Source organism: Nannospalax galili, unplaced genomic scaffold (assembly GCF_000622305.1).
Source record: "Nannospalax galili isolate Female #2095 unplaced genomic scaffold, S.galili_v1.0 scaffold444, whole genome shotgun sequence".
Classification (NCBI taxonomy): Eukaryota; Metazoa; Chordata; class Mammalia; order Rodentia; family Spalacidae; genus Nannospalax; species Nannospalax galili.
The window spans coordinates 4,165,565-4,191,061 of NW_008354022.1; the positions used below are offsets into that span (position 1 = coordinate 4,165,565).

General features: G+C 48.0%; 1 protein-coding gene across 3 annotated transcripts in view; it reads right to left on the minus strand.

Annotated features, from left to right (window-relative positions):
* Clip2 (CAP-Gly domain containing linker protein 2) overlaps positions 1 to 25,497 on the minus strand; it is a 66,656-nt gene that overhangs the window by 33,204 nt on the left and 7,955 nt on the right. For all 3 annotated transcript variants that reach the window (XM_008851134.1, XM_008851132.3, XM_008851133.3), the window contains exons 2-3: positions 15,171 to 15,361; positions 792 to 1,348 (exon numbers count right to left, since the gene is read on the minus strand). In XM_008851134.1, coding sequence (XP_008849356.1) covers positions 792 to 1,348; positions 15,171 to 15,294 — 681 coding nt within the window. In that variant the 5' untranslated portion in view covers positions 15,295 to 15,361. The remainder of the gene's footprint in view (positions 1 to 791; positions 1,349 to 15,170; positions 15,362 to 25,497) is intronic.

Here is a 25,497-nt window from a genome sequence, read left to right on the forward strand (position 1 = left end):
AAAAAAAATCTTAAAAAAAAAAACAAAAAAAGAAAGGAAGGAAGAAAAGGAAGTATTATGGATTGAATGCAAGTGTCCCCCCCAAAAGGCTCCTGTGTTGAAGGTTTGGTCAACACACAGCTAGTAGTGTGATTGAGAAATCACTGGACCATGAGAGCACTATAACTATCCATGGGTTACCCTACTCATGAGTCCATGGCTGAATACGCTGTTAGGAGGTGGGGCCTAGTTATGGGCAGATCTTGTCCCTAGCTCATATGTTTTGTGTGTGTGTGTGTGTGTGTGCGTGTGTGTGTGTGTGTGTGTGTGTGTGTGTGTGTCTCTGTCTGTCTGTTCTTTTAGAAAACAAAAGAAAGAAGGTGGGAGTAGTGATGAACCCTTCTCTCTCTCTTTTTCTCTTTCTGCTTTCTCTCTCTTTTTCTCTTTCTGCTTCCTGGCTGCCATGATTTCTCCTGACCACAAACCCAAAGCAATGAAGCCAGCCAAACCCTTTGATCCTTTAGGTTGTTTTTAATCTCAGGTATTTTGTCACAGTCTCAAAAAGCTGACTGATACACATGGGGACTGAGGCCCTGAGAGGTTAAGACAAACGCCCATAGTCACATAGCAACAGTCTCCAGAGTCTGCCTCTCCTCCTTTGTCATTCTATATAGTACTAATGAATGGTATCCCCAGCCTGGACCCTCTCCAAGCTCCCTTTGAGTCCCTTCTCTGCCCAGCCCCCAGGGTCCAGCTTGTCCACAAAGGGTAGAGGAAAGAGAGGCTGGATACAGGTGCCTCCTCACACTTACCAGCACACGATCTCCCAAACGCAGGTCCTTGTCACCCCGCTTCACTGAGCCGCTGTCAGATAAGTTGGAGCCAGACTCGTTGCCAGTCTTCACAGAGCTGTTAAGAACGCTCTCCCGCAGGGGGATGACCCGGCTGGTGAGTGGGGGTGTGGCAGTACCTGAATGCAAGGACAGGTTCTGGGCAGTGAGGGATTCCACCGAGTGGGCATCGCTGCCTGAGCCCTCAGCTGTGGGCTGTCGGGTCAGCTTGGAGGGCCGAGTGAAGATGCCCTGCAGGGCTGGGCACTCGAAGTAGCGTACACCACCTACAGCTCCATCATTTTTGCCCACCGGATCATCCAGGACCACACCGGCCCACTGGCCTGGTGCAAACTGTGTCTCTCCCAGATACTGCACCACACCAGGTTTGATGCCATTTACCCACACTCTCTCTCCCACCACGAAGTCCCCCAGGAAATCATCACCCACTTCAGCTGTCTTTGAGCCCAGCTTCTCGGGGACGGCAGTGGTGGTTCCAGTGGAGGAGGGTCCTGATGTCTGCTTGTGCAGGGGGGACCCTATGGATGAGGAAAGAGGCTGTAATTAGGGCTAGCCTTGGAACTGGGGGACAGAGTTAGAGCTAGAGAGTGTCACTGATGGATACATCATGGAGAAACTGAGGCAGGCATGGTTGGCAGTGTGATTTGGGGTAAGGTCATTCCCCTTGGATCTTGGACATCCTAAGTCTCTTCTTACTCTTCCAGCCCCTCCCAGATAAAAGTTCGACCTTCTCCAAGATACACTGTCATCTACAAAGTTCACACTAGAGGGGACTAGGGATGTGGCTCAGCTGGTAGAGTACTGGCCTAATATGGCCAAAGCCCTCGGTTCCATACCCAGCACTGTACAAACCAGGTATTATATGCCTACCAACCTAGCCAGTTGGGAGGTGGAAGGAAAGAGGATCAAGTTCAAGGAAAACCTAAGTTATGTAGAGAGTTAGAAACCAGTCTGGGCTACATGAGACTCAGTCAAAAAATAAACACCCCCCCCCCAAATTTAACTCTAACTGAGCAATTCAGTAATGCCCTGTCTTGAAACAAAAAGTGAATAAAAACAGAGGGGGACAGGGGATGTGGCTTGGTGATAGAGCACCCACCTGAATCCTCCAGTGAGGGGTTAGGGACATGGCTCAGTGTTACAGCACCTGCCTAGAATCCCCCCATGAGGGGGCAAAGGTGTGGCTCTGATGTAGAACTTTTGCTTAGCATGTGGGAGGCCCTGGGTTCCATCCCTACCAAAAAACAAAGCATGGGCAGGTGAGATGGCTCACTGAGTAAAGGGGCTTGCTGCCAGGCCTGGCAAGCTGAGTCAATTCCCAGGATGCACATGGAAGAAAGAGAAAACTGACGCCCACAAGTTATCCTCTGACCTTTACATGTACTCCCTTGCCCCATTCCCCAACAATAAATAAATATAAAACAGGGTTTTTTTAAGTGTGTGTGGCAGGCCTGAACAGCTCTGGGAGATGTCTGTGTAAAGCATTTAGTTGTGCCCGACCCACCTTAGCTCCCTCTGTTTGTCCCTTGCTTATAGCACAAGAAGGGGCTCCTAGGTTGCAGGGACCCAGTGTGGTTATTCTTAGCAAGAAGCTGGACTGCTCAGCTGTCCCTATTCCCAGCTGTCCTGGCCCTGGGGATGCTCAGGTAATCTCTCCCTGACCCTCAGCCTCTCTCTGGGGTCACAGGCCCTCCAACCAGTTGTTTCAACAACTGCTAAGATTCAGGTCACCAGTCTTTGACACCCACATTGAGTTTCTTTGATTTGTTTTTTCCTCTTTTAGCAGCCCCCTTGGTCCCCCCATCCCGCCCTACCAGCTGCCCCTGCCTCACAGGGGACCAATCCCTTTTAAAACTCCCCACAAAGACTGGCAAGAAGCTTTCGGCTGTCCCAAAGTGTGATAGCATAGGGTACCCCAACCCAGCACCCCATTCCTCTACCCAAGAGTCTTTTGTAAAACACTGGCCAGGCTTAGCTAAGCCTCTCTTTAGATCAGTGCCTCAGTTTCCCCATGAGATGAGGTAAGACACATAGACGTGGCTGGAGAAATGTCAGGCACTGATTTTTATTTTATTTATTTAGTTGACTGTTGATTTTTGGTTTGGGTTTTTGTTTTTATTTTGAGACAGGGTCTCCCTGTAGCCCCAGCTGGCCTGGAACTTGCTATGTAGATAGACCAGGCTTACCTCAGTCTCACAGAGATCTGCCTATCTCTGCCTCCTGAGTGCTGGGATTAAAGGAGTATGCTATCACACCTGGCTTATTTTTATGTTTTTAAGATAGGGTCTCATGTAACCCAGGCTGGACTCAAATCCCTATGTAGTCAATGATGGATTTGAACTCCTGAGCCTCCTGAAAGTTCTGGGATTACAAGCATATATCACCACACCTAGTTTATAGGATGCTAGGGATGGAACCCAGGCTTCATGCACGTTAGGCAAGAACTCTAACAACTGGGCCATATCCCTAGAACTTCCTGGTTCTTATATTTTGGTTTTTAGACAGGATATATAGTCCCTGCTGGCCTTGAACTCCCCATGTAGAGCAGGCTGACCCCCAGTTTGCAGCTATTCGCCTGCCTTGCCTTTCCAAATGCTTGGATTTGAAGCATGTGTCACCATGCCTGGTGGCACTAATCATGCCCAAGAGAGCTGGTATATATGGTCAGAGCTCCTAAGACCTGAGGATGGTTGGATCTTTTGGCCCACCTCTCACAGGATCACTCCAAAGCCAGAGCCTGGACCTCGTGTCCCCTCTGAGGTCTCCATCACTGTTCATAGTGGCCTAGTAATCCCAACAGGGCAGGGGGTCAGCCAGATCCAAAGTGTACGCCTGTCATCCCAGCACTGGGGAGACCCAAACAGGAGGATTTGAGTAGGTGGCCAGACTGGGCTACTGAGAGAGTTCAAGATCAGAGAGGGCAACTAGGAGAGATATTACTCAAAAATACCAAGCTAAGCTTGGTGTGGTGGTGCACATCTTTAGTATCAGCACTCGGGAGGCACAGGCATGTCAGTCTGTGTAAGATCAAGGCCAGCCTGGTCTACATAGTGAGTTCTAGGACAGCTGGGCCTATAGGAAGACCCTGTCTCAAACCACCCTGAAAGCAAGCAAACCAAACCAAATATATCAAGCTAGTGGCTGGGGAGAAGCTCTGTGGTTAAGAGCACTGGCTGCTCTTGTAGAGGACCTGGGTTCAGTTCCCAGTACCCACATGGGTAGCTAACAACTCTCTGTACTCCAGTTCCAGAGGATCCAACACTCTTTTCTGGTCTCTGTGAGCACCAGACACATATATGGTACAAACACAAACATGCAGGCAAAACACACATAATACAAAATAAAAATAAATTTAAAATATCAAGCAAGCAAACTTGCAAAAGACCACTGGAATCCCCAGCCAGGCCCCAGTCACACACACTAAACTTCATACAAGCAGTTTATTCTCTCCATGGACAAATTCTTCACAGGAGAAAGGCATAAGAGAATTTATTGTGGGTGGATGGCTGTGGTGGCATACAACTGTAATCTTAGTACTTAGGAGGAGGAGGCAAGGGGAGAAAGTTCAGTCATCCTCCACTACACAGTTAATTTGATGCCAGCCTGGGTTATATGAGACCATCTCAAAAAATGTTATTTATTGCCAGTTTCAAGTTCAAAGTAAGTTTTTGATGAAAAGGGCTAAAGACCACAGTGAGGAGAGAAACAGCTGGTCTGGCCCTACAGCTGGTGTGGGGTGGGGGGGGGCGATGGGACAGTGGGGGGGAGGACAACTCTATAAAGAGGTCTTGGCTTGCTCTGCCAGCCCAAAGAGGAGACCAGTCTCTTTTTCTTTCTTCCTTTTTTTTAAATGAAAGATTTTATATTTTTAAAAAAATTTATGTGTATGAGTGCTGCCTGCATGTATGTAAGTATACCATGTGCGAGCAATGCCTGAGGAGGCCAGAAGAGGGTGTCAAATTCCCTGGAACTGGCGTTGGGGGCTGGGAACTGAACCTGGGTCCTCTACAAGAGCAGCCAGTGCTCCTAACCACTGAGACATCACTCCAGCCCCTTTTTTTCCTTTCTTTTGGTGTGTGAGGGGAGCGGTATGGGAGAGGGATGAATGCATACAGGTGTGTGCATGCAGGTATGTGGGGATGAGAGTCAATGTTGAGTGTTTTTCCTCAGGCTCCATCCACCTGGTTTTGTTTACAAAGATAACTTTATTTGAAGAGAAGAGAATGTATATATTAAAGAGGGGTACACTGTCAAGACTGGCAGGGGCCATATGAGGGATGGTATCCAAGGGTCTATCTTGTTCTTTTGAGTCATGGTTTCCCACAAGGTTTGCTATCTGGCCAGCAAGTCCCAGGACAGCTGCCTGTCTTTGCCCTTCTCCCCACCCCATCCTCACTCCCAGCACTGGGATTACAAGGTGCACAGCACCTCAGCTGATTTTTTTCTTTTTCTTTTTCTTTTTTTTTTTGAGATAAGGTCTTATGTAGTCCAAGCTGGTCTTAAACTTGCTATAAAGCCAAGGATGATTTTGAACTCCTCATTCTCCTGCCTCCACCTCCTAAGGGTTGGTATTATACCTATATACCACCATGTCCAGTTTTGGCAATGCTGGGGATGGAACCCAGGGCTTCCTGAATGCTAGGCAAGCACTCTTACCAACTGAGTCACATCCCTAGCTGCCTTCAAAAACTGAGATTTTTACTTAGGGTTTGAGGATGGAACTCAGGTCCTAATGCTTGCAAGGCAAGTTATTTTATGGGCTAAACTATTTCCCCAGCTTGTCTTGACCTGCCAAGGCTAGTCAGGAGGCATCCTACTCAATGAGCAACTACTGTCGATAGACCCTATGTTCCGAAGAACCCCAGATGAGGCCATGTGAAGGTTAGGAAGGGGTAGGGAGGGGCAGGACACACAAGAAGGGAAGTTAGTCAGGCTGGCTGAACCTGGAGAATCACAGGGCAAGAAAGCAAGAGCTGTGGTTACCAGAGGGCAGGAGGCTCAAACTCAAATGGGATTTCCCATGACCCTATACCAGAAGTCACAGAGCTGCCTCACCTTAAGGAAGCCTTCTCTGACTGCTTTAACAAAATGTCAGCACAGGGCCAACTACCCAACAGGACTTGCTGACAATCCTGACTAGCTGAGTTTAATCCTTACGACCACATGCTAGAAGGAAAGAACTGATTCCTGAAAGTTGTTCTTCCACCTCCACAAGCATATTGTAGTATCCCTGTACACATGTACGTACATACATATGTACACACATACACACACACAATAATCTAAGTGTAGGGGGCTGGAAAGATGGTTCAGCTGTTAGAGCACTGGCTGTTCTTGTAGAGGACCCGGGTTCAAATCCCATTACCCACATAGCAGCTAATAACCATCTGTAACTTCAGTTCCAGTGGATCTGATGCCTTCTTCTGACCTCTGAGGGCTTTGCACGACATGGGTGCACTTACACACATGCAGGCAACACAAACATACACATAGAATAAAAATTAAAAATATTTTTAAAAAATCTGAGCACAGCCCTCATCTCCCACATTCTAATTTTGTTTTATTTGTGGGGATGTCTCTCTTTTCAAAGGGCTTTGTTGAGCTAGGAATGTGGCTCGGTTGGTGGAGCACTTGCCTAGCATCACAAAGCTGTGGGTTCCATCCCTAGCACTACATAAACTAGCATTTGGGAGGTAGAGGTAGGAGGATCAAGAGTTCAAGGTCATCCTCAGTTAGTGAGTTTGAGGCCAGCCTGGGATACATGAGACTCTGTGTCAAAAACCCAGACACGCCGGGCGTGGTGGCGCATGCCTGTAGTCCCAGCACTTGGGAGGCAGAGGCAGGCGGATCTCTGTGAGTTCAAGGCCAGCCTGGTCTACATAGTGAGTTCCAGGACAGCTGGGGCTACAGGGAGACCCTGCTTCAAACAAACAAACTAACAAACAAACCAGCTGCAATGAGAAAAAAAAAAATTAAAAAAACAAAAAAACAAACAAACAAACAAAAAAAACCCAGACACAAGGGTGGGGGGGCAGGGGTGGTTTGGAGAGACAGCTCAGTGGTTAAGAGCTGCTCTTGCAGGGGACCAGGGTTTGGTTTCCAGCACTCACACAGCAGCTAACAACCATCTATAACACCAGTTCCAGGGGATCTGATACCCTCTTCTGGCCTCCTCAGGCACTGCATGCTTACTTACACTCATGGAGACAAAACACATACACACATTTTTTTTTTTTTTTTTAAAGATAGGGTCTCCCTGTAGCCCCAGCTGTCCTGGAACTTACTATGTAGACCAGGCTGGCCTTGAACTCAGAGATCCATATGCCTCTGTCTCCTGAATGCTAGGATTAAAGGCCTGTGCCACCACACCCAGGCTACATAATATATTTTTAAAAATTGTTTAAACACAGAAGAGATCAATAAATTCTTCTTTTAAAGGATCCCAGAGAGGGCTTGGAGAGATGACTCAGCAATTTAAGTGTGTATTACTCTTCCAGAGGATCTGAATTCAATTCTTAGAACCCATGTTGGGTGACTCTCAACTGCTTGTAACTCCACCATGGCAATGACATGCACAAAACCACACATAGACATACACATACACCTAATTTAAGTAAGTTTTGTAAAAAAAAAAAAAAGATCCCCCCCCCCCAAAAAAAAAAAGCCGGGTGTGGTGGCACATGCCTTTAATCCCAGCATTGAAGAGGCAGAGGCAGGTGGATCTCCTTGAGTGCAAGCCCAGCCTGGTCTACACAGTGAGCTCCAGGACAGCTGGGGCTAACAGGGAGACCCTGTCTCAAAAAGCGAAAAAAAAAAAAAAATCCCAGAGAAGGCTGTCATGGGGGACCGCATCTGACCTCAGGAGGCAGAAGCAGGAAGATGACCACAAATTTGCGTTCTTCCTGGTCTACATAGCAAGTTCTAGGCCAGCCAGGGTTACATAGTGAGACTCGGAGGGAGGGAGGGAGGGATAAAGGGAGGATGGGTCAGTGGAACAGAGTTTGGATTCCCAAAACCCACAAAAATGCTAGGTCGGTATAATGCTCCACCTATAATTTCAGCCTCAGAAGAGACATAGAATCCTCAGAAGCTGACAAAGCAAGACTCACCATATTGGCAAGCTCTGGGATTGATTGAGAGACCCTGCCTCAATACATAAAGTGGAACAATGATGGAGGACAAATCCTGCCATCAACCTCAGGCCTCCACATGCATGTGTAACCCAAGTGTGTGTGCGCGCACACACACACACACACACACACACACACACACACACACACACACACACACTATGGGATGAACTTGGCTCTCCCCTGATGGTCTTAGAGGGAAGAAAATTCCTGTCAGGCCCTGGCTTTCTAGGAAGTAGTCACCTCTGTAAAATGTTCTCTGAAACACAGTTCCATAGGATGTTACTAAGAGGGTATGAATAAAATTAACTTCTAAGTTCAAATAACCTTAAGGAGAAACTCTTTGACCAAAGTTAAGGGTACTTTCCCTGCAGGACTGTTCAGAGCCTTTAATACGCCAATGAGCAACATGACTCACAGGGAGAGGTTATAAGTAAGGTAAGTCTAGGAGGCATTATTAAAACTCTGTAATCTCTGGTGGTGAGAGATACACTTAATGTGGCATATAATAGCAAATCTATAAAGAATAATAAGTAAATAATATGGCAAATAACAGCAAATGGGAAGACCAAGGGAAAAAGCAGGCAAAGTGAGTCACTTTGTGACAGACACTGCTGTTTCTTCTTGGTACCCCCTAAGGAAGTCTGCCTGTCCATCTGTGCCAGCTCCAACACCCCTCATCCAGCAGCCACCACAAGCACCTCACTTCATGTCTCCCTCCCTCCCACCCCCACAAGGCTCTGTTCTCTAAGTTTGCACAGTCCACCTGCGCAGCTGCTGAGCCACAGCCCCAGGAGCCTTCTAGGCACCAACTCCCATCTGCACAGACCTCCTTTCCTTGGGTGGGGGTGTCCTGGAAGAAAACACATACCTGTGGCTTTCAGTTTCTAAGTCCTTTTCTCTCCTCAGTGGCTTTCAAAGGCACAGGTCAGGAAGAAAGGGATAGAGTCTCACTAGTGTCCTTCATTAGAGAACCCCTCCTTGGCATGCCAATCCCCCTTTAATCGGTCCTTCCCACCTATAAGGAACTCAAGGATGACTGATCTGTTCCTCTCACAGAGGAAGGCCTTCTGTAGTTTGACCACCCCCACCTCAGGGCACCTAGCCACTCCCATCTCCTAAGAAGGGACCCGCTGGGTGAGCTCCAGGTCGGAGATGGCTCAGCATCCTTTTAGAGCCAAAGACCACTCAGTAACCCCGTTCTTCTCCCTTCTCTGAAGCTAGCAGGCAGCTTGGGGACCCCTGGCAGGGCTGGGCATCTGTTAAGGCTCTTACCCTGAAATGAACACAACCAGCTCCCCATGGAGAAGCCTCAGGCATTAGCCATGGGTTCTGCAGGCAGGAGGCAGGAGGGAGGCAGGAGGCAGGCGCTGGCCTTGGTCCCCGCCTCCCAAATCAATAGCGGACAGAGCATCAGGATGGCTACAAGGCAACATCCCTTCCCGCTACTCAGCCCCCGGAAAGGCTGAAAAGCTCAGCTTGGCTTCCCCATCCTGATGTCATTAAAAAGTTTAGGATGTGGTTAGGGGGCATTGAACAGATGCTCTTGACCTTGGCTGATTGGAAAGTAGCAAAGGCAGCAAGCAGGGAGGCCTGAACTACTCTCTTTAGGACTGCATCTCAGACTAGACTCTAAAGTGATGAGCTGGGTGTGGAGATGCAGGCCTGTAACTCAATGCTAGGAAGGATGAAGCAGGAGGATTACTACAAGATCTAGGCCAGCCTGGACTACATATGGAGACTGTCTCAAAATTAAAAGAGGAGGGCTGGCGAGTTGGTTCATCAGGCAAAGGAGCTTTCTGCCAAGCCTGGCAACCTGAGTTCAATCCCCAGGATACTCAGGATACTCCTACAAATTGTCCTCTGACCTCTAAACATGTGCCATAGCACACATGCCCCCATACACACATATTGTACACATAGATAAAATAAGTACATATAAAAAAATCAAATTCTGGGAGTGGTGGCACACACCTTTAGTCCCAGGCAGAGATCTCTGTGAAATCGAGGCCAGCCTGGTCTACATAGCTGGGGCTAGAGGGAGACTCTGTCTCAAAAAAGACCAAAAAAAAAAATCAATTCAAATTAATTAAAAATAAGCAAAAGAAGAGGAGCTCAGATGTAGTTCAGCAGTGGAACACTAGACTAGAATCTATCCCCCAGTAACAGGCTGGGGGTGTGGCTCAGTGGTAGAGCACCTGCCTAGAATCCCCCAGTGAGGGGCTGGGGTGTGGCTCAGTGGTAGAGCACCTGCCTAGAATCCCCCAGTGAGGGGCTGGGGTGTGGCTCAGTGGTAGAGCACCTGCCTAGAATCCCCCAGTGAGGGGTTGGGAGTGTGGGCCAATGGAAAAATGCTCTGTTATCTCATTGGGTATTCATGAGGCTGAAATGTGACAAAACACATGCTGTGACAAGGTGTGCATCAAACCAGATAGTCCTTCAAGGAACCGCATGCTTGGCATAAAAACAATGGTGGCCTGTGACTCTTCAGTTGGTCTGTGACATATATACACCTGAATTACCCCCATATATATATATACGAATATACGAATATATATATATATATAGTATTAGAAGGAGACGCCAGACAATATCTCAGGCTGTTTGCACAGAACCCACTATGGTCCCTCCCTCCACAATGCAGAAAAGCATAGAACTCTTGCACTTCCAGATCAGAACACAGGCCACCACCCAGCACGAGCCTGGGGTTTTGAGGCCCTTCTGACAGTTCATAGCCCAGAACAAATACTAACAAATATTTTGCCAAAGTCCCCTCAGGCAAGACCTTCCTAGACCATCCCCCTAGCTCCACCCTGCCCACCTGCTCCAAACAGCTCTACTTTCCATCCCAGGAAGAGAGACAGACACCCCCAAAATTTCCCTCAGGGCCCTGTTGCTTCCCTTGTCACAGCTCTGGGAACCAGTACAGTCCTTCCCCACTACACAGGGCATCCATCCATCCTTTTCCCTTGCCAGACCCTCTCTGCCCAAAGCTGACATCATGCGTTGGGAGGGAGCCATGACCTTGTTTCCCAGTACAGGCATCAACTCACACTTGAATCTCTCAAACCATTCTGGTGGCCCTCCACCAGGGTCCCAGCCTCTGGTGGGGAGGGCACCCTCACTGCTTTTTTACCAATGAGTTGACTGACTGATATATTTTTGGGTGTGGGGGTAAATTTTATTTTTATTATTATTTTTAATATTTTATTTATTTTTATTTAATGTGTATGAGTGTATTGCTTGCATGTAGGTAGGTGCACCCATGTTGTGCAATGCCTGTGGAGGTCAGAAGAGGGCATCAGATCCCCTGGAACTGGAGTTACAGACAGTTGTTAGCTGCCATGTGGGTGCTGGGACTCGAACCTGGGTCCTCTGCAAAAGCAGCCAGTGCTCTTAACCACTGGGCCATCTTTCCAGACCATTCTTTTATTATTTTTATTTAATATGTATGAGTGTATTGCCTGCATGTATGTAAGTACACTCATGTCATGTAATGCCCTCAGAGGTCAGAAAGAGGGCGTCAGATTCCCTTGGAACTGGAATTACAGATGGTTGTTTGCTGCCATGTAGGTGCTGGGAATTGAACCTGGGTCCTTTGCAAGAGCAGCCAGTGCTCTTAACACTGAACAATCTCTCAAGTCCATAACTTATATATTTATTTTGAGACAGTTTCGTGTACCCCAGGCTAGCCTCAATGATAACTCTGAACTCTTGATCCTCCTGCTTCCACCTCCCAAAGGATGGGATGGATTACAGCCGCACACTGTACCATATCTGGTTTACCCAGAGTTGGGCATGGAACCTAGGGCCTCGTGAATGTTAGGTAAACTGTCTACCAACTGAGCTACATTGCCAGTCCATGTTTATTTTTGAGAAAAGGTCTCCCATATTTAGCACAGGCTAGGATTGATCTCACAATCCTCCTGCATCAGCCACCTGAATCCTGGGATTACAGGTGTGCCACCATGGATGGAACCTCCAACACTTAAGAGAGAAGATGGTGAGTCCCAATGGGAGCCTGAGGGGCCAGCAGGAAGGAATGGAGACTGTTTTACCTGGCACTCCTATCTAACCCTATTCCCAAGGCTTTTGTCACTGATACCCAGCTTGCCTAGAATCCCCTAGTGAGGGACTGGGGCATGGCTAATTTGTAGAACACTTGCCTAGAATCCCCCAGTGAGGGGCTGGTATGTAGCTCAGTGGCAGAGCATCTACCTAGCATCCCCCAGTGAGGGGCTGGGGGCATGGCTCAGTGGTAGAACATTGACCCAGCAGATGCAAGGTCTTAACATTTAATCCCCAGCACTTGTAAAATAGATAGACAGACAGACAAACAAACAAATAAATAAATGAATAAATAAATCAGGGACTCCCTTGATGAGTAGGCCAACGAAGAAAGAACCCAGAGGGGACAATGGACCTTCTATCCTGAAGGTCATACCCCAGCCCAGGGCCAGTCTGGCTGCTGCATGTGCCCAGCCACTGTGCCCTACAGTGCCACTCCTGCTGGAGCAAGCTCAGCCAAATTGGAGCCTGCAGCCAATCTCTTCTCATCTTTACACTTACAATTCTTTTTTACTTGTATTTTTCTTTTTTATTTTTGAGAAGGTCTCACTATGTAGCCCTGGCTGGCCTTGAATTCACAGAGATCTGTCCGTCTGCCTCCCAAGTGCTGGGATTACAAAGGTGTGCCACCACAACTGGAGGTTTTTATTTTTATTCTGAGTATGTATGATGTATGTGTAGGTAGGTACATGCCATACTTGTGTGTGTGGAGGTCAGAGAACAAGTTTCAAGGTCAGTTCTCTCTTTCCACTATGTGAGTCCAGGGATTAAACTCAAGTCATCAGGCTTGGCAGCAAGCACCTTTATTGGCTGTCATTTTGCCAGCCCAACATCTAGCATTCTTGCTTCAGCCTCGCTATTCTGCATCCTCAGGCTCCTCCCAGGAAAGTACCTTTGAGTACTGTCATGACAGTGAGCCCTACACAGCCAGGCCATGAGAGCACACTCCTCACCTGGATGCCTGTACACTTTCTCTCTGGTCGGGTCTTTCCCCTCTCAGTCCATATACTGTCCCCACACTGGAGGTGGGCTTGGGACCTCCTTACCAGACCCTTCCCAGTTCCCACCATGCTGTAAGCACTTGGATTCCTGCCTTGCATCACCCACCTCTGACACTGCCCCAAACTCTTTTTTTAATTTTATATTTTTTTATGTGTATGAGTGTTATGCGTGCATGTATGTAAGTGCGCCTGTGTCATGCAGTACCTACAAAGGACAGAAGAGGGTGTAGGATCCCCTGGAACTGGAGTTAGGGATGGTTGTTAGCCCCCAACTCTCTTCACATCCCTCTCCACACAGATCTGTGTTTGTGTTCCTACATAGTCATAGTATGTGTGCTCATGTGTGTGTGGAGGAGGCACACTGAGTGTCCTAGTTTCATTTTGTCGCTGTGATAAAATACTAACAAAAAGTAACTAAGGAGGGGCTGGAGAGATGGTTCAGCAGTTAAGAGCACTGGCTGCTCTTGCAGAGGACCTGGGTTTGGTTCCCAGCACCCACAGGGCAGCTAACAAGCATCCTAAATTCCAGTTCCAGGGAATCAGATACCTTCTTCTGGCTCCCATGAGCACTGCACAACACAGATGCACTTACCTACATGCTGGCAAACACTAATACACATACAATAAAAAAAATAAAAAATTTAAAATTAGAGAAAATATTTAAAGAAATAAAAAGAAAGATGATCAGGGCTGGGCGTGGTGGCTCATGCCTTTAATCCTAGCATTTGGGAATCAGAGGCAGGTGATCTCTGTGAATTCAAGTCCATCCTGGTCTACATAGTGAATTCTGGGCCAGCTGGGGCTACAAGGAGACCCTGCCTCAAAAAAAAAAAAAGAAAGATTATCATTATGGACATTATGGAGCCTTGCCTGGAACCTGCTATATAGACGAGGCTGTCAAACTCAGAGATCCACCTGCCTGTGCCTCCTGAGTGCTGGGATTAAAGGTATGCACCACCATGCCTGGCTCAGTAATGTTTCTTCCTTTATACAATTTATTTGGTGGTCGGGGAGTACCTTCAGAAGTCAGAAGAGGACATCAGACCCACTGGAGCTGAAGTTATACAACCTGACATGGGTATGGGCAACCAAACTCCAGTCCCTTGGAAGAGCACTGAGCCGTCACTCCAGAACATCTGCCACCTTTAGGTCTCTATCAAGGCCAGACTGATCAGGCTAAGAATTGGTTACAAAAACAGAGAGCACCAGCAGAAGTCTAGGTAGCTGTCATGTTTGATCTACACTTTTCTTGGACTAATTCAACCAGGTGCCTCATTAAACCATGTGGTGAACTTTCCGTTTTCTTAGTTTCACATCTGTATCAGCAGTTAGACACGGTGAATAGAAAGCATCACAGAGCTTCAAGATGTTACAGAGTAATAAACATCTCAGAGCAGTGAAAACATCACAGGACAATAAAATATCACTGGGTTGCAAAACATCACAGATTGCATTTCAAGTATCTATCTAACAGGAGGAACTTCAAATGGCCTAAGCTTAGAACGGTATTAGAGAAGGATACATTTTGGTTATAAGAATATAACTTCTGGCCGGGTATGGTGGCGCATGCCTTCAATCCCAGCACTTGGGAGGCAGAGGCAGGCGGATCTCTGTGAGTTCAAGGCCAGCCTGGTCTACATAGTGAGTTCCAGGGCAGCTGGGGCTACAGGGAAACCCTGTCTCAAAAAGACCAAAAAAAAAAAAAAAAAAAGAAAAAAAAAGAATATAACTTCTGGGGGTTGGAGAGATGACTCAGTGGTTAAGAGCACTGACTGCTCTTGTAGAGGACCCAGGTTCTATTCCAGTACCCACATGGCTGCTACAAACCATCCTTAACTCCAGTTCCAGGGGAATCTGAAGCCCTCTTCTGACCTCCGCGGCACTGCATAACACGGGTGCACTCACATACATGCAGGCAATACAATCATATGCATAAAATAAAAATAATAAGTTCCAGGCCAGCTGGGACTGTAGGAAGACCCTGTCTCAAAAGACAAAAACAAAAACTATATATATAACTTCTCCTTATCAGTGCAATCCTTAGCTCTAGTCTGCCATTGGGTCCCTATTTGGGGGGAATGGATGTTTGCTGTTGTCTCCCCAGAAAAAAGCCCCCATGAAGCACTCTTGGCCCCACTCACCTTCCTTGCAGCCGCTGGACACTGCCGCCACAGAGGACGAAACAGAGCCAGTGGACGGCCTACCCACTGGACTGGAGTGCTTCCCCCCACGGCCAGGGGGCTTCAGGCCACTGGGTTTCTGCATGGTGGTGCCACTGGGAGGGCAGACAAGGGCAGATGCAGGTCACATCCTCTCTGCCATGCTCGGTCACCTGCGGGCGAACACAGGACAGTAGAGACAAGATGTAGACTAAGATGTGAGAACCTGACTCTTCTCCAGTGGTTCCAATCTGACAGAGTCCCATCAGAAGACCTCAGCCTGGAACTCATTATATAGCAGAGGAATGCCTTGAACTCCTGATCCTCTTACCTCTATCTCCTAAGTGCTGAGATTACAGCAGTGCACTAGCATGCCTGTTTTACACGATGCTGAGAATGGAACCCAGGGCTCTGTGTGCTAGGCAAGCATGCCACCAACTGAGCCTCATCCTGGGTCCCTTTGGTTTTTCTTTTTTCTCTTTTTTACTTTTTTTTTTTTTTTTTGGTCTTTTTGAGACAGGGTCTCCCTGTAGTCCCAGCTGTCCTGGAACTCACTATGTAGGCCAGGCTGGCCTCGAACTCACAAAGATCTGCCTGCCTCTGCCTCCCAAGTGCTGGGAGATTAAAGACGTGCGCCACCACGCCCGGCTCTCTTTTTCACTTTTTAAACAATTTTTATTTTATTTATTTATTTACTTATTTACTTACTTATTTTTGGACTTTTTGAGACAGGATCTCCCTGTACCCCAGCTGGCCTGGAACTCACTATGTAGACCAGACTGGCCTTGAACTTACAGAGATCTACCTGCCTCTGCCTCCCAGTGCTGGGACTCAAGGCATGTGCCACTACCCGGCTTTTATTTTATTATTTTTAATTATGTGTATATGTGTGTGTCTGTATATGGGTTTCTGTAGTGCCTGCAGAGGCCAGGAGACAATGTTGGATCCCTTGAGCTGGAGTTACAGGCAGCTGTGAGAACCTGATATGGGTGCTAGGAATCAAACTCTAGTCCTTTGGAAGAATAGTACATACTCTTAACTGCTGAGCCATCTCTCCAGCCCCCCTCCTTTTTTTCAACTTTTAAAAAATTATTTTGCTATACTTTGTTTACTTTTATATGTATAAGTATTTTGTCTGCATGTATGTAAGTGCACCACATACATGACATGCCCATGGATGCCAGAAGAGGGCACAGATCCCCTGGAACTGGAGTAAGAGATGGTGGGTCCTCTGTAAGAGTAGCCAGTGCTCTTAACTGCTGAGCCACCTCTCCAAGTCCTGGTTTAGCTGGTTGAGATGCTGTTTTTCTATGTGTCCATCCCAAACTAGCTTGGAACTTGAAATCCTATCTTGGCTTCCTGAATGCTATGTATGCCTGACCAAGTCCCAATATACTGGACCCTTTGCAGAGAGATGTGATCCTTGTTTTGGGGCTGCCTGGGTGTGAGCTGGCTGCAAGAAGTTGCAGGAACCATCCTGTGACCACAGGGGACCATGACACAAACACAGACAGAGCTGAGTCCTTTCCTTCCATCATCAACAAATCCAGGCACAAATCCATAAGTTTCGCCTTTTTAAAAATTTATTATTTATTTATTTATTTATTTATTTAATTATTTGGGGGGGGGTCTTTTTGAGACAGGGTCTCCCTGTAACCCCAGCTGTCCTGGAACTCACTATGTAGACCAGGCTGGCCTTGAATTCACAGAGATCCGCTTGCCTCTGCCTCCTGGGTGCTGGGATTAAAGGCCTGTGCCACCACACGCGGCCTTTTTTTTTGGTCTTTTTGAGACAGGGTCTCCCTGTAGCTCCAGCTGTCCTGGAACTCACTACGTAGACCAGGCTGGCCTTGAACTCACAGAGATCCTTCTGCCTCTGTCTCCCGAGTGCTGGGATTAAAGGCATGCGCCACCACGCCCAGCTTATTTTTATTTTTTTATTTATCAGTCACCTATCTGAAGGACACTGATACATACAATCAGAAAAGTGCTAAAATAAAATAAATAAATAAAGGAAGCTGGACACAATGACTGACTAGACTGACTCCTGTAATGCTAGCACTCAGGAAGCTGAGGCAGGAGGATTGCTGCAAATTTGAGGTCAGGCTGAGATACATAGTAAGACCCTGTCTCAAAAAGACAAGAAAAGGGTGAGGGTAAAAAGGAGGCAGAGAAGAAGAGGAGGAGGGGGAGGAGGAGGAGGAGGAAGAGGAGGAAGAGGAGGAGACAGAGAGAGAGAGAGAGAGAGAGAGAGAGAGAGAGACTAATTCAAAAACCCACCCACAGTTCTCATAGCAGAAATACTTCAATGTCCTCAGAATCTCAGTCATGTGCCCAGTGACCACTGGGTGTTTTAGTTGTTGTTTGCTTGTTTTTTGTGGAAGTGAGGATTAATCCAAGGTCTTTGCATGGTAAGAGCTCTACCACTGAGCCATGATCCCAGCCCCGCACTGGGGAATTCTAGGCTTTACCACTGGGCCACACCCCCAGTCCTTCACTGGGGTATTCTAGGCAGGTATGTATGTACCACTGAGCTAAGCTCCCAGTCCCTCACTGGGCAGTTCCACTACCATTCATGTCCCAAGCACATCACTGGGGAATTCTAGGCAAGTGTTCTACTGCTGAGCTTTACCTCCAGTCCTCTTCACTATTTCTTTGCTTTTTGTTTTTTGAGACAGGATCTACCTGTAGCCCCAGCAAGCCTGGAACTCAATACATAGACCAGGCTGGCCTTGATCTCACAAAAATCCAACTGCCTCTGCCTCCCAAGTGCTGGTACTTCATTTTTTCTTTCTCTTCTTTAAAACAGGGTCTCACTGTGTAGCTCTGGCTGGCCCAGAACTCACTGTGTGAACCAGACCTCATAGAGATCTATCTGCCTTTTTTCTTTCTTTTTTTTTTTTTTGAGACAGGGTCTCATTAGGTTCCCCAGGCTGGCCTTGCACTCGTCATCCTCCTGCGTCTAAGTAGCTAGGATTACAGGCCTGTATCACTAGGCAGGGCTACCTGAGCCTCTTCCCAGCTTCACTTCACCTCTGGGACACTTGGCCCCACAAGCCTTCAGCCAGGTAGCCTCTGGGAACCACTGTCCATCAGATACCTGGGAATCAATGCTGGGCCTAGGGGGAATCCACTGCCATCTGCTCCTGGGGACCCCAGGCAACCTCAGGACAGGCCCGTCTCATCTCTCATTTCTGAGAACTCAACCCTGAGTCCATAAATCGGAAACCCCTCTGTTCCAGTTTGCCTTCAATTGCCTTGACAAAACACTCTGACCAATACAAACCTGGGGAAGAAAGGGTCTACTCGGCTTACATCTCCCAGATCACAGTTCATCAGGGAGCCCAAGGTAGGAACTCAGGGCAGAAACCTGGAGGCAGGAGCTGAAGCACAGGCCATGGAGGAACGCTGATTACTGGCTTGCTGCACTGGCCCCTGCTCAGTCTGCTTTCTTATGCAACACAGGCCCACCTGCCCAGTGGTGGCACCATCCACAGTGGGCTGCACCCTCCCACATCACTCATCAAGAAGATGCCCCATGGACATGGCCACAGGCCAGTCCAATGGAGGCAATTCAACATTGAGGCTCCCTCAACCAGGTGTGTCAAGTTGACAACTAAAGCTATCCAGCACAGCCAAGTAAGGGGAAGGCATGCCTGCAGGCTCTGCAAAGGACAAAGATTTGGAGAGGGCATGCCTGCAGCCCTGAACACACAAAGGGGAGGGGAGGGCAGCCTCACAGAGGACAAAGGCCTGCCAGGCCACATGTCCCAGCCAAAAGCCTCTTCAAGAAGGTTCCCTCAGCTGCCCTCCTGTTCTAGATGATCTCAACAAACCTACTGTGTGCCAGGTTGACCCTACTGTGTGGCATGCTAACCTACTGTGCACCATGATGTGCCATGTAGGACCAACTTTGCATTGTGCTGACTCTATTGTGGGACATGCTGTGCCTTGCTGAATTGTGTGACATGCTGAAGCTACTGTACACTGCGCTAAACCTACTGTATGCTGTGTTGAACCTACTGTTGCCAGGCTGTGCCATGATGAACCTACTGTGCACCATGTGAACCTACTGTGCATTTTGCCATGCTGAAGCTACTGTGCACTGTGCCAAACCTACTATACACTGTGCTGAACCTGCTGTGTACCATACTATGCCATGCTGAACTTACAGTGTGCAATGCTGTGTCATCCTGAACCTACTGCGCACTGTGCTGAACCTACTGTGTGTCATGCTCTGCTATTCTGAATCTACTATGTGCATGCTGAACTTACTGTGTGCCATGCTTTGCAAAGAAGTGGCCTCATTATTCCTGAGTCCACTTCAGATGTAGCAAGCATCTTACAAGGAGATGTAAAAGCTTAGTCAAATCTAGGGACAGCTGGGTGTGGTAGCCCATGCCTGTCATCCCAGCACTCAGGAGGCTGAGGCAGGGGTTTTAGGTTAGCCTGGGTTAGATAGTGAGATTCTGTCTTGGAAACAGAAAAGGGGGGATGATCGCTCAATTGGTAAAGTGCTCGCCTTGCAAGCATGAAGACCCGAGTTCCATTCCAGAATCCATGTAAAAGAGCCAGGCATAGCAAGTATCATGGTGCATACCTTTAATCCCAGCACTCAGGAGGCAGAGGCAGGCAGATCTCTGTGAGACTAGGCTAAGTCTGGTCTATACAGCAAGTTCCAAGTCAGCTCTGGACACAGGGAGACCATGTCACAAAAAACAAAACATAAACAGATAAAAAATTCTAAAACAGTGGCTAGAGAGATGGCTCAGCAGTTAAGAACATTGATTACTCTTACAGAGGACCTGGGTTTGATTTCCAGCACCCATATGGCAGCTAACAACCAGCTGTATCTCCAGTTCCAGGGGATCTGACGCCCTCTTCTGACTTTGTCAGGTATTGCACGACATGGGTGCACCTACCTACATGCAGGCAATACACTCATACACATAAAATAAAAAATAATAAATAAAATATTTTTAAAAGCCTAAAACAGATAGGTATAGTGGTATGTGCCTGCAATTTCAGTGTTGGGGAGAGACAGGAGGATCCCTAGTGCTGGCCAGCCAGCCTAGCCTACTAGATGATCCCAGGCCAGTGAGAGACCCTGCCTCAAAAAACAGGAAGCAGGTGGATAACATAGCAGGAACAACATCCAAGACTGACCTCTGGCTTCCACACACAGGTGTGTATATGTGCTTGGGGACCCACATATACACACACACACACACACACACACACACACACACACACACACACACACACACACACAAAAGCAGAGAGAAGGAAGGAAGGAAGGAGGGAGGGAAATGGAGAGGTGAAAGAGAGGAGGAAGGGAGAAAAAGACAATGAAAAAAACTGACGCTATGTGTAATCCCAGCACTCGGAGGCAGAAGCAGGTGGATCTCTGTGAGTCTGAGGCTAGCCTAGTCTACATAGAGTTTTCCAGGTCAGCTGTGGCTACAGGAGACCCTGTCTCAAATGATACAAAGAAAGAAACAAAGAGAGGGACCGAGACAGAGAGAAAGGAAGAAAGGAAGGAGGGGAGAGAGGGAGGGGAGAAAGATAGAAAAAAGAAAAGGTGGGCCAGAGAAATGACTCAGTGGGTAAATGATGCACTTGCCCCCAAGCCTGAGAACCCAAGTTCCATCCCCAGAATCCACATGGAAGAAGTGAACACTCTCTGGCAGTCTGTCCTCTGACCTCTACATGTGCATTGTAGCCCAAGCACGACCACACACATAGACACACACAAAACAAATAAATAAAATGCAATGAAAAATTTTAAAGAAAACATGTTTATAGAGCAGGGTTTAAAAAGAAGAAATGAATTAAAAAGAAGGAAGAAAAATTCATTTCAGAAACCCCATCAAAGTCACATGGCAGTGGCCATGCTGGAAGTTGGTGGGCCCAGGGTGACCCTTTAGTGGCCCTACCCTGAAATAACATTTCCAAGACCCCCAGCCCTGGCCTGGGGGGTGGGAGGAGGGCAGCGCCTGCTGGTTTCAACTGACAAAGGAGAGCTGGAACTGGCAAAGAAACAAGCTGGCATTCAGCCAGTCCCAGCCGCCCATCCAGGGGACAGGAGGGGTTGGTCTTCCCCTGCACCCCAGCACCGGAAGTGCAAAGGGGGAGGGAAAAATAGTAACAGGAAGAGGGGAGGAGGCCAAGAGCTGAGCTGGCCCTCTGTGACTCAGCCCAGTTCCTTGGGGACCCAGGCCTGGGGTGGGGGTGGGGTTGCTTGGGAAAACTGGGAAATGGTGAGACATAGGCCTCTGGCGCAGTGAAGGAGGAGTGTAAGCACCTACACTGCCTGAGGTCCAAGCCCAGCCTGCCCTGCCAGGTGAAGGCCTCCGGGGTAAGAGCTATACAATGGGATGCAGGGTAGCAGGGCTTGGTGCTGCACAATTCTAATCACGGCAGAATTATTGAAGCTGAGGAAGGAAGATTGTGAGCTCCAGATGAAAGAAGCTTGCCACCAAACTGACCAGCTGTTCCAAACAAGGAGGAGGAAAGAGGTCACTCCTGCAAGTGGTCCTCTCTCTCTCTCTCTCTGTCTCTTACACACACACACACACACACACACACACACACACACACACATAATAATTAAAAAAAAAAATAGCTGGGCTGCCGATGTCTTAATTCCAGTACTCCAGAGGCAGAGGCAGGTGAATCTCTGTAAGTTCGAGGCCAGCTGGGGCTATGGGGAGACCCTGCCCCAGAAAGAGAAAGGAAAGAAGGAAGGAAGGAGGGAGGGAGGGAGGGAGGGAAGGAAGGAAGGAAGGAAGGAAGGAAGGAAGGAAGGAAGGAAGGAAATAGCTGGGGATGTTGAGCTGGAGAGATAGTTTAGCAGTTAAAATGCATACTGCTCTTCCAGAGGACCTGAATTCGACTCCCTGCACCTATGTTGGATAGCTCACAGAAGCTTGTAACTTTAGCACTGCACTCACATGTATAAATCCACACAGACACACACACGTACATGTAATTTAAAAATAACAATAAAATCTTTTTTTAAATAAGCTGGGGATATAGTTTGGTGGGGAGACTGCTCACCTAGCATGCCCAAAGCCCTGGGTTCCATCCCCAGCATTGAACAAATAATGGTGGTACACACCTGTAATCCCAAAATTTAGGAGGTGGAGGCAGGAGGATCAGAAGTTTAAGATTATCCTCAGCTACATAGTGAATTATAGGCCAACCTGTACTAAATGAAACCCTGGCACGTGCTCGTATGTGTACACACACACACACACACACACACACACACATACACACACGCACAAACCAAACTGATTTAAAAAGCTAATAAAATGAAAAACGGCATCTAATGGGGCTGGTAAGATGGTTCAGCAGTTAAAAGAACCTGAGTTCAGTGCCCAGTACCCACAAGGCAGTTAACAACTATTCATAACTCTAGCTCCTGGGGATCTGACCCCTCAATTCTGTCCTCCGTTGGCACTACATGCACAGGTGCACTTACAGACAGGCAAAACACTCACACACACATAAAATAAAAACTTTTTTTTTCAAAAAGGGAAGACCCTGTCTCAAAAAATTAAAAAAGGGGTGGGGGATCTAAGTATGGATGCTTGGGGCACAGATGGCTGCGTTGGAAGTATGAAAACCCAGGAGGATTCCAGGTACCAGGTACAGCTCAGAAGGCCAACGTATTGCCTCTCTGGTGTCTAGGAATTCTCATCCAGTCACAGCCGGTGGCCTTCAAAGCAACAGGCCCCTTTATGCTGTCCTCAACTGCCATTTACTGGACAGAAACTCAGGCTCTGTTTCAGGGTTTCCATTTCAGCTGCTTGGGGGTGGCAGGCTGCAGCTTGGGGGAGGGAGGATGAGGCCCAGAATGCTGGGCCAATGGGAGATGTCCCGGAAAGGGGATCAGAGCCAAGTGGGGCAGTGGAAAGCCCGTCTCCAGGGAGGAGGGAAAGGGAGGAGGGCACCAGGATGCAGGCACTCTGGACCAGATCTTCCAGCTCAGCCCCTGGTCCTGGCTCACTCACTGGGCCACTCTGCCAGGAGACAGGCCTTGGGCAAGGATGTTATTGCTGATGCCATGACCAGCCTCCTTATCTGTTGTTGTTTGTTTTGATGTTTTTTTGACAGAATCTCTCTTAGCTACAGCCTGACTGGAGCTCACTATGTAGACCAGGCTGGCCTTGATCTCACTGAGATCCGTCTGCCTAGGCATGAGCCACCACACCCAGCTCTTCGTATTTTTTAAAATTATTATTTGTGTGTGTGTGTATGTGCATGTGCGTGCATGAGTGTGTGTGTGTGCACGCGTGTGCACGCACACGCGCACATGCCTGGTATGTAGAGGTCAGAGGACAACTTGGAAGAGTTGCCGCATTCCTTCCACAATGTGAAGTTGGGTTGTCAGGCTTGATAGCAAGCCCCTCTATCTCCTCAGCTAACTTGAAGGTCTTTTTTATTTTGTTTATATTTTATTTTTTTTAGTTGGTTTTTTGAGACAGGGTATCCCTGTAGCCCCACTTGGCCTAGAACTATGTAGACCAGGTTAGTCTTGAACTCATAGAGATCTGCCTGCCTCTGCCTCCCAAGTACTGGGATTCAAGGCGTGTGCAGTTACCACTCAAGACCTTTCTTTTTGATCTTTTCAAACCCTGTCTAGAATGTAGCCCAGGCTGACCTCCTCCTGCCCTGTTCCCCAGTGCTGGGATTACAGACCTGTGACACCATTCTGACTGAATTCAACCAAACATGAACAGCTTGGTTTGGGTCACTTAGAGGTGAACCAATGTCCATGTTCTCCCTGCCCAAGACAAACAAAGGGCAGGACTGGGAAGGTGGCTCCCTGTGAGTCTTGCCAGTTTCCTGGTGGAACCAAAGTCCAATTCACTAGCTGCCCCTCAGGCCTGGGAGAGCCAGGGAGATGGCACCCATCTGCCTGAGTCTGTGTCCCCATACCAGTCCTTCCCTCTCCTTGGGTCTCCAGAGTCAGTAGATGGTCACCAGGGTCACCAGGCAGCAGGAAGCTGGGGGCAGCCACAGTTGGACAGGCTTAATGTTTGCAAGGCTTCCTGCCAGTGGAAAGCAGCACCAGAGAGCCTCAAGAAGAAAGAAGTGGGGGGTGGGGGGACTAGAGAGATGGCTCAGTGGTTAAGAGCACTGGCTGCTCTTGCAGAGGACCTGGTTTCCATTCCCAGCACACACAGCAGCTAACAATCATCAGTAACTGCAGTTCCAGGGAATCTGACGAGGCTTCTGGCCTCCCAAGGCATTGTATGCACACGGGAACTTAACATACATGGAGGCAAAACCTCATATATAAAATAAATATACAAATACATAGAAAGAAATTGGGGATGGGTACCCTGCTTGGGGTCTTGGGTTCCCTGGAGAGTGCCCAGGAGCCTGATTACCACCAGGCAGAGTGTGGGACGCAGCTGATAACAGTATGAGGCTGCAGAAGCCTCACAACAGAGTCTAGGCAGCAAGAGACATCACTTCAGGGAGGAGAGAGGAGGATGAAGGTGGGAAGATGGAGCAGGACAGGACTGGCCATGAGGACAGAGCCTACAGGGAATGTAAGTGCCTAGCACTGGGGAGGCAGAGGCAAGTTCCAGGCCAGTCTAGTTATATAGTGAGTCACAGGCCAGCCAGGGCTAAACAGTGAGATCCTGTCTCAAGAAAATCTTTTTTATTAACTTTATTTGTATTTTTTATGTGTATGAGTGTTTTGCCTTCATGTGCGCAAGTACAGCATGTGAATGCATCACCCACGGAGGCCAGAAGAAGGCTTCAGATATCCTAGAATTAGAGTTACAAATGGTCGTTAGTTGCCATGTGGGTGTTGGGAACTGAACCCGTGTCCTCTGCAAGAGCAGCCAGTGCTCTTAACCACTGAGCCATCTCCCCAGCTCTAACTTCTAACTTTCCTTCTTTTTTTAAGATGAGGCCTCATGTAGCCGAGACTGGCCTTGAACTCACTATGAAGCCAAGGTGACCTTGAACTTTGAGCATCCTGCTTCTATACCTTGAGTGCTGGTTTACAGGTGCAGATCACTGTGTAAGCAGTAAGTATGTTTTTGTCTGTAAATGTTATTATACTTTAATATAAAATTAACTTTTCTTTCTTTTTTCTTTTTTGGAGAAAAAGCCCAGGCTATGTAGCCCAGGCTAGCTTTGAACTTTGGATTCTCTTGCCTCTGTCCCTCCAGGTCTGGAATGACAGGCACACACTACAACCCATCCCTTAAAAGTCTTCTTTTTTGAGAGAGGGTCTCGATATGTAGCCCTGGCTGGCTCGGAACTCACTATGTAGACCAGG